The 18,091-nt window shown below is 38.7% G+C and overlaps 1 protein-coding gene across 1 annotated transcript in view; it reads left to right on the top strand.

Moving 5' to 3' along the window:
• Window positions 1-1,489: 1,489 nt before the first annotated feature.
• Window positions 1,490-18,091, top strand: part of Luzp2 (leucine zipper protein 2) — a 408,694-nt gene continuing 392,092 nt past the window's right edge. Inside the window, exon 1 of the mRNA XM_052161760.1 lies at window positions 1,490-1,551. Within this exon, the coding sequence (XP_052017720.1) occupies window positions 1,490-1,551 (62 nt within the window). The remainder of the gene's footprint in view (window positions 1,552-18,091) is intronic.

The raw sequence follows: 18,091 nt of genomic DNA, 5'->3' as shown, positions 1-18,091 counted from the left end.
TATTATTTTATATTTCTACCAATATGCCTTCAATTCTGAGTTTATCTCAGATACTTATTTAAAACGTTACTTATGTGACTTGCCTGGGCAGAACAGGGAGCATCAATGAAACAGATGGGATGGCACCTGCTGACTTTTATCATCTAGGTCTTCCATGTGCTTGATTCTGTAGTGTAGAGGCACTTCAAGTGTGAATGCAGTTCATTGCAGCAACAAAGTTGTCTTAGGACTGGGGATAACTAGTTCTTTGTTTAGGAAAGTCCAGTCCAGATACTGATGATCCTTGTTTCTGTCACATATTCTGTAGGAAAACTGTAATGTTTAGTTTAGTACAGAGTACAGTGATTCCTGAGAGGACTGTCATGCACACTTTCTTCTAACACACACACACACACACACACACACACACACGCACACGCACGCGCGCGCACGCGCGCGCACACACACACACACACACACACACACCATGATGTAAAGATCCCAGAGTTTCACATCTCTGTAGGTGGTCAGCCTCTCTTCTTGAGAAGATTTTGCAAAATGGTAGATTGCACTAAAGTTGTGGTATTTCCCTTTTCTGATTAAAATTCCTAAAAAGGGCTTCTTAAACGTTGGCAACTTGGTATACAACATTTAGAAACTCCAGAAAATACCACTACCATTGAATTAATGGCCAATGTCTCTGTGCTCTTGCTCATGATTTTTTTCCTCAGGAAAACGACCTTTGAAGGTGTATGAACTCTGGCTGCCAGCTGCACACCCTTAAGCAGCTGACAGATGCAAAGACCAGAGGAGAGGAAGACCCCGACGCACCAGAACCCAGAGCTGCGGACTTTGTTGGTTCTGGTCCCTTTCTATGCTAGAGACCCCTAACCTCATCTGGGTAACTGGCTTCTGGTCTGCACGGGCTGCTGCTTCACTCTATCTGCAGCAGGCAAGCTATTACGCATCTAATCAGAGCAGTATTTTAAGCTTACTCTCCAAGCAACATCTCCGCAAAAGCAAGCTGGTGAGAGACGCCTGCTCTGGACCCTAAAGAGTCTGGAGTCCTTCCCAGCGAATTGTCTCTCACCCTGCGGAGCACGCCAGCTCAATTACTGGAGAAAGAGGTTGGTCCTTGCCACCGCCCTCCCCTCCTGTCTTCAGTAGGAGCGGAGAAGAGGAGATCCGCTCCAGTGCGCACGGGAGTGACCAAGTACAGCTGGCTACAGGGCAGCGACCTGGACGCGGGTCCTTTCCTCCTCCCGCGGCTACACCCGCCCTGTGCGCCTTGAATACAGCGCTGGACCATCCCGGCAGGGCTCCCGGGTGACATCACTCCTGAAGATACTCGCACTCTGGTCCTCATCTTTACAAAGCCTCTATTCGTGTCTTTGTGGGTCTCTGGAGAGGGCTCCCGGCTTCGGGGAAGAGAGCAGGACACTGAGCAGCAACTGACCAGAGGAAGCTAAAGAGCAGGGTCCAGTGAACGAGTACCCGAGCTGGCGGCGACATGAAATTCAACGCTGCACACTACCTGCTGCCCCTGCTGCCTGCACTTGTCCTCAGTACCAGGTGAGTCCAGGAGCAAGAGGCCCCAAGCCAGGAGGTTGCGCTCCTCCGCTCCTCCGCTCCTCCGCTTCTCTGCTCCTCCGGGGAGAGGCACCTCCCACTTAAGCAAGATGCTAGCTGTGTGATTAAGATTCAGAATCCTTGGCTAGAGCAGAGACCTTCTATAGTTCCCTTAGTACCTTGAAAAAGTACCAGGGCTGCCTCCTTTCAGGGATAGAAGGCTTCTCTTCGATGCAAAAGGAACCTTTCCATCCCCAACTCCTTTGGAGCCCAGGAACAGTGAACAGGCAGAAGTAGGACAACATAAAGAGGAAGTAGGGAGAGAAGGGAATTTCCCCTGGAGTGCCGGTTTACATTAGACCCCTCCTAGTAATGTTCCCTCCTAGGGAACTCGGGTCCCCCGTGAAGCAGATTCTAACGTTCCATTCTGGGAGCCAGAGGAAGCAGAAGGTGCTAAGACTTGTACAGTAGTCCCCAAACTCCTCCAGTGGCGGTGGCCTGACTGAGGTCTTGAGTGGGCTTGGTGGCAGGTGACTTACTTTGGTTGTGTTTTGAAGCAAGCTTCAGATTTAAAGTTACAAGACAGTACAGAAGCAGAAAGGAACCTAGTTGGAAACAATCGGGCACTGTGCTCCATCACTGGCCACAGAAGAGAATTTCAGCCCCAGCACAGAGGACCTATTTTTAGTGGGGATTTCAAACACGCTGACTGAGAAGTGCTTTGTGACTGCTGCTGGGGATCAGTCTCAGAGTTGGTGATGGGTTTGCTTTCTTCTCTCACAAGCACAGCACAAGGGTGGCCTGTTTCAGTGCCTGGGACTGAATTTCTTCTGCATGCCTTGAGCACCCGACTGGCATCAGCCCCTTTCCTTTGGCCTCCGTGAAACAAAATAACCCACAGGGTGGGAGTTCTTTCAAATCTGCATGAATGGAGACAGTATCTGATTGTATAACTCACCAAAAATAAAGTAGAAATACACACAAGTGTATGAGATTCAGAGAGGAAAAAATAATGAAGCATATTTGCAAGTTCTTAAAAGTAAGATGATGAGTTGCTGTATCTGTTTCTAGTACATATTTCTTCCAGGCCTGCCTAATCTCAACTTTTCATACAAATACTATCCTATTTATCTCCAAATATTGATGAATGTGTTCTTTCCTTGAACATAAGACCCAAGTGACTTTTCCAGACTGAAATGAAACTTGAATTTTAGTTCTTCTAAGCTTGCTTGTCATTTCAGTTTATATTCTTATGTTTGTAAAAGAAATCCACATTGCTTCCCAGTATTAACAGGACGTTTCTAAGCAATAAGCTCTGGAATACTCTAAGTACCCACACCCTAATAAAGTTTGTCTTTGGGTCCCTGTCATTTTCTCTCATCCTCTGCTTTAATAATTGCTTATGCTTTCCTTTGTAGAAAGGATATTTCTAAAATTCATACTTAAGCAGATGCCTTTCAACATCCAAATTAAGTAGCAAATGTTGGAACAAGGGAAACCCAACCTACAGTGGCATAAAAGACATAAAAAACTCTTGAGCTCCCATAGTCCATTTGCTTTTGAAAGCAGTTATCATTTGAAGAAGCCCTATAGTCTCCATCCAATGCTTGCTACTTCTATAATGAAGAGCAGGAAGCTTCCCTATCTATGAAAGTGTTAATTTCTATAGATACTTGTAGTACTGAAAATTAACATATTTGTTTCACAATATTAAGTTATGCTGAGTTGAAATTAGATAGGAACATTCTACGGTGTTGATATTTTCATCTTACCAAAAAAATACAAGATGAACTTGGAAAAATTAATTTCTATAATTAGCAAACCATATACATAGCAGTTTGGGGCCAATATATTACTCTAGATCCTAGCTTACCTTTTGATAGTGAACATAGTGAAAATAAATGTTATGCTCTCAGGATGTCACTTACTACAAGAGAATGGACTTCATAGAAATCTTGCAGAAGGCCATTCCCCTCCCAGTCTTATGACAATGAGATCTGGTCAGCAGTTCTCATTGTCGTAAGACACTCATAAAGGTTAAAACCCAAATCGTAAGGCTCTGTCAAGACAGCTGCGTTAATCAAGCCTGACGTACTGTGGAGCAACATAGTGTGCCTAGTGCTTCTTTCTGTGAGGCAACAGCATTTCACATGCTTACACTGTGGTGACTAAACACACACAGGATGACAATAGCCACTTGTTGACTCTAAAGTTCCTTCTAAAGTGTGGGGAATGTGAAGCTGAAACTCTTGGTGTGTAATGCACTCAGCCATGTGTCTCTCTCCATACAGCTCCTTAGAACTGCTGAAGTCTTCTGCAGGAAGCCTGGTGCTCACCTCTCTCCCAAAGTAAAAGAATAACTGCTTTGAAACTGATGCTGTAGTTGGAGGAAAACAGTGCTTTTATTAGTGTTCTAGCTACAGGGATGGCAAACCTCAGATAATTCTGCCTTTTAAATAGGAAGGATTGGCATGTCTCTTCTGCTTGCTCTCTCCTTTTTTGTACAGCTAGTCATCACATAAATATCAAGTAGACATCCCGGGATCCCATGGGCATGAGCAGTAGCAACAACTCTGATTTAGACTGACTCCATTTGTTCTGAAAGAAATCTGAATATACACCTTTAACAACCAAAAAGCACATTTTTTTCCCTATTTTCCTAGTAAGCCCCATGGACTTAAAAAAAAGACATTAATTTCTTAGCATATTGTTTCTGTTGTTTAGAAAGCACACAGAAGTTCACAAATACAGTCAAGCTAATGACTTGAAAATGTAGCTAATACAAAGATCCATTTAACTTGTACACAAATGCATGTGGTCAAAGAACACTAATGCATGAGAAGGTTGAATAGCTTTGGAATAGAGTGATTGTACTTTTCAAATAGTTTCATTCTGCAGGAGGATTAAATTGCTATTCCAAGCAATATGTAGAGCTCAGAAAGAGGGCACATAGGGACTGAGAGAATGGTGGAGGAATATTTCTTTAGAAGTTCAACTTGACAAGAAACCATGGGGTGCTGGTGCGGTTTGTGCTTTAGCTGCTGAACCTTAGTTCTTTTATGCTGTGTCCATGCCCCTGGTGCCTTTGCATTGTGAACTTCCAAATGGATTGCGATGGAGTAAGACATAGCAGGGAAGGAAGGAGTGAAAGCCTACCCACTTCTGACGGGTTGGTATCAAGAACGACATTCAGCAGATGTGTGATTACTGTCCTCTCAGGAGGAATCACCTGTGAGGTCTCCTCTGAAACCTTGATTAGCAGCTGTACAGGATGTTTCCATAGGACTCTATTTCCAGATGATACTTTACACTATGGATGCCCAAGGCTCCCATTTCTTCTGTGCCTTATTCCAAACTCAAGATGAATCTGTGTGTAGATGAAAGGAAGAGAGGACAGGAAACCTACAAACTCAGGAACACACAGAAACACTTTAAGGAAATGTATTTGATATAGGAAGGAGTCTCACTTTAACAATGATAAAATGGTGAGAGGTATGAGAGGTACTAACAGTTGCCCACTCAACTGCTTCACACATTAAGATTTGTATCATTCCATGTAAACGGATTAGAGAAGTGTCCATAACAGATGTCTGTGAAAGAGAATGTATCTGCTTCTGAGGCTGCAGATACATCCCTACATACATATTTCCAATCGCACTTTTAAAGTGTCTTTTTTTTTTTTGATGAACCTTTGTGGATCACATTTTCTTTATGACCAGTGGCAGCAACAATTCACATGTTTATGTATTGACCTTGCAATTGTCCCAAATCAAAATACATGCAATTGAAACTTGACCTTCCAACATGGAATCACAAGATGCCTGGGATTTCTGAAGTCTTACATGACATTTTTTATGGATTATTTGTGATGTCAGATGTGTAACTGTTTCTGAATAACTGTTAGAAGATTTGCTAAATGTCGTTTTACTAGACAAAGCTCATTTATTTAAGTGGTCCAAATAACAGGTAGCATTTAAAAATGTTTCTCTTGTAAGTTCATATAAGCAGAAATGTATGAACTTACATCCATTATTTTAATATTTTCTGCGATGATTTTATTTACATAAAATGAGAGTGCTGTCAGTCACTCAGCACCTGAGTCATTTGGCCAATAAAGTATATTAGTTATAACTATGTATCTTCTACCAAGACATGCATACAAAGAATTCTATATTATACAAAATTGAACAAATGATAGCCATGGTTTTTTATATAAACCTCCATGTGTAAATTAGGAGACAATAAGCATTTCAGAAGTTTCGATTGTAATATCTACTTTCCAATAACAGCAAGGTTATGGGTATTTTATCTTCAGTCTTCATATCACGGAGCTATGGCTCATCCTCATGCACAGATTTTTTTATTGAGTCAAGTATCACTAATCATATAACCTACCGGACAATGTTAGTATAAAACCAGGACTAATTAATTAAAAGAGTTTAGAATATTGCATGCAACAAAGTAAATATCCTTTAAGACTGTTATCAATGCCTAGAAACGTTTTCATGAAATTATTTTGTACTAACAGAAAAATAAAGGAAATCTCACATGTAGATCAGTTAAATGGCATCCACTTAGCAGGATATTCTTGTCACTAAAAGAAAGAATGAGAGGCAGAGAGAAGGAATCAGGGTGAGGGGCAGTGAATGTGGCTTGGTATCTGAATCCGTGTTCTCAAGACTGTTCTGCTGTCACAGTATCTGGTTGGCTCTGTGTACTTTGCTAAACATTATGACTGTTAGAGGTATTTATTTTAATCACATAGAATGTGGTTCAGCACAAAAAATATTGTAGTACTTGGGTTTCTGTTTAAAATGTAATTTCATATACACTGTATAAATTATAATATCAATTACATGTACAGTATGTAAATCATAATATCAGATCAAAGCCATGACCACGGGTGTCAATGAATAACTAAGATAAGCTGTTTTCAGCTCATGGGTAGATAGATTTAGAAATTTGTCTGATTTCATTTTCTAATGTTTATTGCTTTCATCATCCATTAGCAATATTTAAATTTTATAAACACTCAAACAATCATAGACAAATGTCACATGAAGAAATAGTTTATATTATAGAAAAAATTTAAAAAAAAAACAGTAATGGAAAAGAAGCTGGGTTGTTCCATGTCTGCATGATTCCTACTGTGACCAGTGTTCAAGGCAGCTTTAGAGCCACAGTGCCCTTCTTAGTCTGCGTATATGATTCTTGAGGTGTGAATAGCTATGCTTAAAAATGGACATGAAAGCCAGGCAGTGGTGGACATGCCTTTAATCCCAGCACTTGGGAGGCAGGAGCAGGTGGATTTCTGAATTCGAGGCCAGCCTGATCTGCAGAGTGAGTTCCAGGACAGCCAGGACTATAGAGAGAAACCTTGTCTTGAAAAACAAAGCAAACAAAAAAACAAAAACAAAAACAAAAAAAATGGACATGAAAAATATATCCTTTTTTTCAGCCTATAAATCTCATGAGTTTGTATTTGTTTCCAATGGCATGTGTCATGTGTGTACACTATTGAACCAGAAGCCATGTGTGAGTAAGAGGAAGTAAAATGTAGAGATCATATTAAGCCTATGACCAAGAGGAGACATTTACAAAAACTCATATGAGCATTGTTCCGTAAGTAAAGATGACAGAGAATTATTGATAGTAAACGACTCTTCATAGAACAAACTGAAGGTCAACCAACTAGTCAACATCTTCTCCAAATGAATTCTAAACACTGGAAGATGTCTTTAGACCAGGGGTGGGGTCTGCCATTGTGTCTGACTTGTTTCCTGTAGCTTTGGAGTGCTTTAATCCCTTCAAGTGTACTTTAAAGAGTCTACTGTTGGGAGGTAAGTGCAAACAAAGGCTCTGTTTAGTTCAAAGCTCTACATTTTACAAGAAGGAAAATTGAGGCTCAGAGTGAGATTTCTCTAAGGCTGCAGAGAGAAAAATAAAACAAACCCCAGAACTTCCAAAGGGATTTTTTTCTATCATGTCAGTCTGCTCAACAACAAGTCTCTTTTCTTATCAGGCAACATGAAAACAACTTGTTCCTTCAATACATTAAGAGGATCCTACTTACAGTGAAATATAAGGTAATTTTAAAGCATGTCTCCAACCACATGCAATCTTGAATCACAGAGGCTATAGGCAAAGGGAATTACAGCAAGAAGAAGAGCCCGGTCCTCACACTGTGCTCAGTTAATTTTAGAAATGAGAGCTGGTCCCAGACTATCCAAGATCATCTTTAGGTCTGAAGGAGAGTTGTTAATGATTTTTACTGCTGCACACAATTAACCCTGAAAAGATACATTAAAATGGTGATTGTTGGCCCATATGCTCTAATGTAAAGCAATATTTTTGAAGTGATATTTTATGACATTTTATGAAATCTAATTATTGAAACTAATTTATACAAATGTGTATCCTAGAAATTTGAGTAACTATTCCTCATGGGTTAAGTCTATGGCAATAATATAAAGATTGACTAATTAAAATATGTTTAAGTATATTTCATTATGTAGCATGTAACTATACCAGGTCCCTCAGGAAATCCTGAGGTTTGCTTAGGTAACAAATCTGGTGTGCAGGTTAGCACATCTCAGATGAGCAGCATGCCACCGAGCAAGTTATTAAAACTGAAAATAGATGCATTTGTCGAATTGACTTCAAAATTCTTGACTAATACAGCCCAAATGACAAAATTATAGTATAATTTATGCTAATATTGTGCTCAGGAAGAAAAAATGGTGGAGGGCTTTGATGAGAATGTGTAATAAACCTACCTGTTAGGCAGACTGCACATGACACAGCTCCTATAAAGAAAATATTGGACTCAAGATTCTCATCGGTGTTGATAATCAAATAACTAAAGATTATGGGCAGTCTCCCACCTCGGCCTTCTTTCCAGTTTTACATCTGTTGCTTAGAAAATCATGTAAGGGCTTGATACACTGCCATACCAGGTCTCTGTAGTCCAACTAAGTAAGATGTCAGTAAGGATTAATGAAGATTTTCTTCATGCTTCCTATGGGGCCTGCACCTTTTTCCAGCCAAGGTGAGGGTGAGAATTCCTAATGTTCATAATCTTACTTAAGGCATCCTCTTAGGGTTAAGAAGCCCTCACTCATTAATGGTGGAGTCGATGGTCAAAGGAAACATAATGCTTACCTCATTACATGGAATTAGATCCTAGACTTACAAAATCAGAGCCTTAGAATCATGGAGATTTAGAATGGCAATTAACACGTCTTTGCCACCTTGCTCTGATCCATGGAAAGGTAACAAGAATGCCCCTATCATAAAGTTGTCAAAAGGAATCATTATGATAATATATGCAAATCATAATGTCCAGCTGAGAGAAGTACAACTCAACACAACAACCACCATTATTACATCATTAGAAGATCTTGGCAAGGCTTATCTACCCAAGTGTTCTTGCATTTTAGAAGGTGATCTTTAATAACAGTCTTTTCTCACTAGTATACACAGGGTAGCCAATCTTAGTAGGAAATAAGTTTTGAAGTTCAACCCTACCTTGAAGTATGAAGGCATTTCTTCCTTATCTGCAAGGAAAACTACTTGGAGTACAGTACAGGGACTAGTTCTTTGTCATCTTAACCAGGCCCATTTGGAACTACTAATTTAACTATCTATTGTTATCCTCAAAGAAAAAGAAAGCAGGGTTGTACAACCCAGTTTAGATCTAAAACGTCAAAATTCTGTTGTCAATTTAGTTAAAATAAAAATTAAAGTTTTATTAAAAGTATTCTTAATAATGTCACATCAATAGCTTTGCGGAGAGTTCATTGTTCCAGCTCACCTGATAATGGCAGAACCAAATATATCATCTGTGAGGAAAAGCAAACATATAGACAAGTCTAGACCCAGTGAGGGTCCTGGACTGTTTCTCCTAAGTAGGTTCCTAGAGGCTAGGCCCTGTCTGAGTGTTATCAAATGGTCCAGGAAAGTGTTGCACAGGAGAGCTATTATAATGCTATGTGCATGGGAAAGACAAGTTTAAAATCAAAAGAAAAGTTCACAAACAGTAGTCTTTCTGCCATAGAAAGACACAAGTTCCCTTTTTCGCATGCTGAAGATCATTCCTTGCTGATCTTTGCAGTAACTAAGCCCTTGGCATTGGGTAGGAAATGGGGGGAAAAAATCTCTGCATTACAAAAGAAACAAGAAGACGTGTGAAAAATTGAAGTGACATGTTGGCGAAAGGCAGATATGGTTGAAAGAGCCGGTTATTGTTGAGAGTCTAGTTCTTTTTCTTTCTTCCACAGAGAGAAATGTGAGCTCATTTGACAAGTAAGTTCACAAGAAAAGTGGGAGAAATTGCTCTTTTCCTGACACTTTCCTTCGGAAAGTTATAGAAATATATTGAATCCTTGCTTTTTAATGTTCTGCACAGATCTTTATTTCAGCTGTTTACTTTATAGAATTGAGAATTGTGGGGTACAGGTTCAACCAACATGACTGAAGATAAAGCAAGCCTCTGGAGGTGTTCCAAGTACTTACTTTCTGTTACTTAACCCTTATGGTTTAGCAATATTCACACTATGCATGCTATATACCTAGGGTAATCTGAACTTTGAGTGAATTTAAATGATTAGCCTACCTTCTTCCAAATAGATAGTACTCGGACCTTAGTCTGTTGTTCTGATACTGTGCCTATGAAATCACAATGCTGCTTATAGAATCAAATTTCCACATAAAGACACACATAAATAAATAAAAGTATTCTAATAACCTAATAATGGGAGCTGGAGTTAACAACACTTGATGCTCTTCTAGAGAACCTAGGCTCAATTCCTAATACCCATATGGCAACTCACCGCCATTTGTAACTCCTAGTACTTTCTCCTGGCCTCAAGAGGACCAGGCATGCACACGTTGCACAATCATATATACAAGTAAAACACCTATACACTTTAAAAAGAGGTATACTCCTAATGAGAATGCTGAGACTCCATGTTCTCATGAGATGGGAGGATGGATGACATTAAAGTAGTCTTAAAATAAGTCAAGGAAATATGTTAGTTTGAAGACAGAACAAAATGAAGCTTTCATTAAAAATCCAAAAATTTCCAGGCAATTTCATCTGAGGAAAGATGAAATTCCTTTTCTGAGTGTTTCTCAAAATATACTCTTCACTGTGTGAGAATGAGCATCTCCTGGAGTGAACTTGAAAGAGACAGATCCAAGCTCCTGTATTGGGCATCAGATAAGTTCTCTGAGGAGAGGGCAGTGGATTTCCATCTCAATGTGAAGCCTCCTGTGAATATGAAAAATCTACAAATCACAGCTTTAGTGTTAGAGACCATAGAACCTGGAACTCTTTGAGTTCATTGGCATTAACTAAAAGAGAAAATTTCTTTTCAAATCAGGGGACTTTGGTAGTCTATGGCAAAAGTCACACTGTTTATTGTGTATAAATGTATTTAATTAGTGAGTAGGTTTTCTCACACCAATAGGCATTTATCAGTCCAGTTGCATGAAGCATTTTCTGTGGTCATGTGCTATTCTCCAAAGAGGAAAAAGATCAGATAAGTTAGATGCTGTGAAGTGATTTACATGGATTCAAGGGGCATGCTAGAAAATAAGGCCAAGGGTGAGGTAAATTGCTGAAATGCACAGAAAAGGGTGAGCTCTAACTCCGGGCATGACTAACTGCCTCAGCACAATCGGCAATATGGAGGCAGCAAAACCCAAGACCTGCACTGCCATGCGGCAGAACCATATGCTTGTGTCTTCTTGACACAAGACATCTGGAAGTTCAAATCAGTCACTTGTGATTTTACCCTACCGAGCACACTCACATTCTGTCATAGTCACAACTGGTTTTCATGCTGGGGAAAATATATTTTCTCCAGAAATTTGCTGAATTAAATAACAAGTGAAATACTTCTTAACATTTGTTTCTTGTTGTCCTTTTTGTCTGCAGTAGTCATTTTCTCCTTTGTGTGGAAATAAATTGTTATAAAATAGAATTTATTTAGTGATTAAGCTCAACCAGGTTAATCCTCACAGTTGATCTCTGTGGTGGTTCTTGATGTTGCCCTCTATTATAGGTAAGGAAGCTGAGGCACACAGGGATGACACTGGTCCCTTTTAAAGCCAGTCTTTGAGCTAATGGTAAACCCAAACCCCAGTGATGCTGTGCTCGTGTGCTTAAAGGGTGACTGTATGTTGAAGTTGCATCTTTCTATTGTTCTGCTTTCTTTTTAGTTTCCTCAAAAAATAAGAAATAAAATAATAAGCTAAAATGGCTAAAGAATATAACAAATAAAGGAAGAGATATAAACACAGACATTTTTTGCAATATTTTCTACCATTCCTATTAAAAATAGCAGAAGATCCTTTCCATAATGTTTATTTTACCCTATTTCTATTGCGGAAGAAAATTGCCATATATTAGTAAAGACTCTTCTTTTCACCTGTGGCCTGATTGGCAAAACTGCCAATGATTGTAATTTCCCCATCTCTGGGTACAGATGCTGCCCAAATATTAATCAAGTGGCTTGAACAGGGGTGTGACTTTCATGTCTCCAGTTTTCTAAGTCCTACTGGTGTGATTGTGGCAGTGGTAAGATTCAAGCAAGAATTCTTAACACAGCAAATTTTTGGTTTTTCCATGTAATAATTATCCTCTGAATTATTCTAGGGTTCCTGTATTTAAAGAACCTCATGGAGTCTTTACAGATTAAGATGTTAAGTATCAGAGAAGTTAGTAAATTTAAGGTCACAAAATTAATAAAGAGCTGCAATGTGAACCCATAATTTAATAGGCATAAGCAGCAAGGTTGGAGTGCTCAGACATAATGGTTATCATAAAATGTGTGTGATTTACGTTCATGGAAAATAAATCAGAAGCAAGGTGCTGATGGGAAATGAATGCAGATTGGTGGGAAGAGGCACCTCAGGGACATACTTGCTCACACAGGGTGCAGTGTTCCTCCCATTTAGTAGGAGATTTCACCTTTCACTTTACACATGTGGAGAGTGGCAGATTAGTCTGTAGCTCAGCTGAATTTGAGCCTGATCACTTTGGGCAAAGCAACAATAGCAGTAATATTAATCTCAGCAAACACTACAGCCGCAAGATACAGATCAAGCCTAAGAACTCTGGTGTTGCACTTCTACTATTGACCAGGAGATGGCACAGTAAAGCATTATAGTCTTCTGTGCTAGACTTAACCCATTATAGACTTGACACATTATTCACAATGTTGATTTTCCTAAGGTTTGGTTTCAAATACAAATTATTGACATGGAGTTATGTACTGTGTACATAATAAACACAGTTGCATGTTTGGAGATCTTGCTTAGTGGTACAACGTGGTCAGATTCCTGTATTCTATCTCTAATAACAGACCCTACATAAAATAAGACAGCATAAATTATATATTATACATGTATGTGCATGTGTGCGTGTGTGTACCATATTCAATTTCTACTTTAATAAGGTCATTTTTGTGATATGTTCATCAGATTAATTCCATTACCAGCTGGATCATTTCCCATGTTTGCCTTCCTTCTTAAGGGGCAATGTGCATGAAAATTTAATACTGTGCCAATTTTCCCACATACACTGTATTTTAGATTCATTACATCAAAGTATTTCTTAATGAGAGCCTTAAAGGGCAATGGGAATCTTGTGAAAGGGGCATATCATAAAGTTTTGTATTTTAATTTTAATATTTCATGCATGGCCATACATATTCACATTCCACACATTCACACATCCATAGAGGAATTCGTAATTACCTCATCTTGTAGACAAGAGGACTGCCAGTGGTGATAGCTGCATGGCACAAATGTCAGCTCTGAGCTCCACTTTTGTGATGTCACAGTTGCTTTGGATGTAGACAGTTGATGAATAAAGATGCCATATTGTTTCCGGGATGAATTTCACTGAAAGAAGCAGAGACAAACTGATGGAGCACAAATCATGCTGAGCTTCATCGTGGTAGCTTTCCAGGTTCATATTCTAAGGTGAAAGAAAGGTTTCCAGTCTCCAGGATTAAATTGCACAACACTATGCAGTGCTTGGTGTGTTTGGTAAATCTGGCTTTAGCCATACATTTGTTTTCTGTCTCTACATAAGTTGAGGTCAGAACCTACCTCTACATCTTGCCTACTTAATAGATTAAAATAAAGTTTTGCATAGCTGTTAGTCAATCTCAACCTATACTTTTAGCATATAAGGTAAAACTCCACTTCTTTCTCATAAATTTCAAATCAAAATATAGAAAATGAAGCACCAGTTAGTTCTTTCTTGCTGGAAAATGAGAATAAAGCTGTTATAGATCTGCCAAGGGATTGGGATATTTCTATTGTCATCTACCTTTCTTCTACAAAATGTGTATATACTACATATTGTCCTTATGATGATGGCGAAGACTCATGATACCCTCCATCACCTCAGGGCCAAGTGGGTATGCGTTTAACAGACACCACCCTTTAACATAAACTTATGGTGGATACTAACACACTTGATGTTCTCATTTTCAGCCAAGCCTTTGATAAACTACATGGACTATTGGCTTGGTGTTGGGTGGTCTCTCAACAATTTAAATAAAACATTTTTTTCTAAGATTACTTAAGGCTCAGCTGTGATGTTCAGTGGCTTAGGTATATTACAGTTGTTTTCAGTTTGAAGGACAATTTTATCATAAGTCAAAGTTTGTGTGCATATGTGTGTGTGTAATGTTTAATGTTTTATAATTAAATATTATAATTAGAAAGTATTTAGTTGAATATTGTTTAATTATTATTTAATAATTAAGTGTTTTATTATTAAACACTTAATATATATTAACACTATATATAGTGTTAAATGCCTGTGTTGATATTAAGGTGGCTATATTAATATTTGCATGCATACATAAACATGCATCTTTGTTTGTGTTTCTAATTGTAGAAGAAATTTTAAAACATTTCTGGGCTTTCAAAAGTCTTATGCTACAAACAAAGGCCAAAATAAGTTGTACTATGAAAGATCAATCAATTAATTCCATTACCACCAAGTACACACTAAATTCTGGTAAGAAATAAGTAAGTTTTTCTTTCAGAACATCAGTAGCCATTGTGTCTCTGTGACCTTTCAGAGACTGAACATAGACAGTTTTTATCCAAGAGAAGGATAGAGAAAGGTGATGGACAGAGAAAATAAGAGCTTACCAACAGAATGTTAAGTGGAGGAACAAGCATGGTCTGAACTGAGAGCATGTTTGATGTGTGCTAGAAATGTGCCTTGGGCAGGTACAGTCAGACTTCCTTGGCTATGGGCTATAATAACAAGCTCATACGGCTAGGGAATAGCATTGTCTTATGGAGGCAGAATGTTTTAAAGATGAGTGGTGAGCACTGCCCTACTCATCAGACATGTACAGTGTCACTGATGCAGAATTCAGAGGGGATGTTTCTCGTCTTTTTATTCTGTCAATAAAAATGACAAACTGGCAGAGGCATACAGAGAATAAAACCATGAAGGCAGACAGAAAAGAGCTGTCTCTGTTTCCCCATCTATAGAAGAACAGAATGAGAAGAATGGTGTGTTCATTTTTTTACACCTTGCTATAACAAAGTTTCTGAAGCCAGACACCTTAAAAAGCAAAAAAAGGGGGTTTATTAGGTCATAGTTAGGTAAACTCTAACTGTGCATGACTTCTTGGAAAGCACCTGAACAAGAGAAAGATGGCTTCATTGAAGGGGCAAGGTGTACTCTCTCATGAGAGGTTGGTTGATGACTCTGTTGGGACATCATGCCTTTTGAAGTATATTCTCTTACTACAGTTTAATGTCCTGAGCAACACGATCACTAGTTCACTAGTTACGAATGACTGCCTGGGCTACTAGAAAAAATAACTTGACAATTGGTTGGTCTAGTAAATAAGTACCTTAAAATAATATTTACAAAGAACCTACCAAATGTAAAAAATAAAATGTCCAGGAAATAACTTTAATTGCCTGGGATCTGAGGTATGTAACCAAGACCCTTCATGAAGGATGCAGCCATCTGAAGAAAAGAGAATTCATTACTTTAGAGAATAGGGAAGAGAGAGCCGAGTGAGATGTCACAGAAATAAATGACTGCTAGAAATTTAGCTTCTCTCAAAGCTAAGAGGACTTTCAGATCACATTTTTTTGTTTGGGAAATAAATTCCTAGGGAAATGTCACCTTGAGTAAAGGCACTAAAATGAAGTCTTAGTAATGACACTACCCAGTTGTCTATGACTATTATTGGTCTGATTATTTGCAAGGAAAAGACCACAGACCTCACTACCTCAGGGTGGGTTTGCCTCTGTGGTATTATTTGATATCAAATTCCAACAGGAAGTGTTGTCTATGCAAGCTGGCCCAAGCAGAGGAGCCCACCCAAACAGAGGGTGCCTGCTCAGGTAGAAGCTAGCCCAGGCAAAGTCAGCCCTAACAAAGGTGACCCATATGAGGCAGAACCTCAGGCTTTCAGGTTTCCAGTTATGCAGCCTTGGATGGTCTGTGGATGCTCACTTTGGTCGTGTTAGAAAAATAACCACATTGAAGTCCTATTTTAAGGAATAACAAATGCATTGAAAAATAAGACAACAAAACCACTTATACTGTCTTGAAATATGCTGCTTATTAGCATTGAATTATAGATGTGGATGCAAAACAATGGTTTCTTTGAAAAATTGTTATTAGTAATAGCAGTAGTAGCTATGTGTGTGTGTGTTTGTGTGGGGGTGTTTGTATGTATGTTTGTGTAGGAGAGGTGTGGGGGTGGAGTAGGGAATTGCAAAGTCATTCTAGGGTCAGTTCTCTCTTTCCACTTGGGTTCCAGGAATCAAGTTCAGGGTATCAGGCTTGTATAACATGGGTTTTACTTATTCAAATGTCTCACTAATCCCATCAAACTATTTATGTGGGATATATATAGATCTTACATAGATACAATATATAAAGAAATCTGGCTGTGAAACTATGACCATTGAAGATAGACCCTGTATGGGCTCTAAAGTGTATATATCATCCTGTTTTCTTTGTTTTCCTCCGTTTTCTTCTCTTTTCTCACCATCCTTTCCCCTTCTCTCTCTCTTCTCCTCCTCTTCATCCTCCTGATTTAAGTTGCTTAGGTTGTTCTCTAGCCTCAGCCTTGTTAATGCTGGAATTACCTACTTGAGTACCAAGATGTAAATTTAAAATGACAGTCCAATTGTCTTTGAATATCAGAAACTAAATTGACACATTTTCCATGAAGTTCTACTGATGGGGAAACAATAAGATTATTATAAGGAAGTGATTCTTTAAGATGTAGGAACTATGCCTTTCATGTTTCATATTTGTTACCAAACAAACATTCTTAATAAATGAGAATAAAAATATTATAGGACTTATGGAGTGGCTATTATCTTATGTAATTAGTACATTGCATAATCTCTCTCTCCTAATGCATAGTTAAGAGACTTGGATTGGCTAGCTAGTTAATGGCAGGATATGAAGTTAAGGTAAGGACTGTAAAAGCCTAACATATAAGTTCTTTATCATTGCAATCATAAATGTTAAATATATGCATTAGTTGAGAGAAAAAATCTGACTTTCCTATTTCCCCTGAGACAGTCTAAAATCATAATTTTGGTGAACACAGAATACAACCCTGAAGGCATCCTTACTATCCGTGGAGAGTGAAAACTCTTTCTCTCTTTCATTTGATCAAACATCTGGGAATGTACTAAATGTACTAAAGAGCATGTTTGTTGAATATGTTTAATAGAGTTTTGAGAGTATTAAGTCAGTGATAGGAACCTCAAGTGGGTGGTGGACTTTATTAAGAATTTTTCTATCCAGTCCTCAGAATACTTGCTTTTCTTCAATAGGTAGCTTGCTGCAGCAACTGCAGATGCCAGGCAATATTACAAATGCTTTAATTTTATTTCATTTCTTTAGTTAATCGCATTCCTTGGCTTTTAATTTTACTTCAGAAGCTACACAGCTATGTGGCTTTATAGTACTCTAACAATAAAATCCCTACTATCTAGAAATCTTTAATTTTCAAGGAATTTGAATTAGAGGATTTTAGAGTCCTGCATCCTCATAAGTGGGGAATCTGGTAGAAAGGCAGCTGTCACACTGCAGTGGGATTAGCATCAGCAGAATTAAATGAGTAGCACTTGCTACCCCACTCACTAGTGTACGGCTGGAAATGGAATTGCCATTGGCAGAAAGGGAAGGCAGATCAAACTCATGCATAGGGATAGCTCTGTCTATGATTGGATTTGGACAGCGTTATGAAGTTATCCCTGCAAGACAAACCAGGTGTGATGATGGATATGTGCTCTGCCACAAGCAGCACATATACACGGAGCTTGCAACATCTCGAATATGCCCTGCAGAGTGTGCGGAAAGTTAAGATTCTGTAAGTTGCTGAATAATAGCAGCAGAACTCTTAACACTGGAAAGGGACTTGAAATAATGGCTCCTCATTCTCTCTCACTTGCATTTTTTTCCCTGCTTGTGCGTTACTCATACATATTGAGGTAAGTAAAATGAGTCTGTTTATATAAG

The sequence above is a fragment of the Apodemus sylvaticus genome, chromosome 1, assembly GCF_947179515.1.
Source record: "Apodemus sylvaticus chromosome 1, mApoSyl1.1, whole genome shotgun sequence".
Taxonomy (NCBI): Eukaryota; Metazoa; Chordata; class Mammalia; order Rodentia; family Muridae; genus Apodemus; species Apodemus sylvaticus.
Note: the sequence above shows the minus strand (reverse complement) of the source record. Positions and strands in the feature narration are given on the sequence as shown.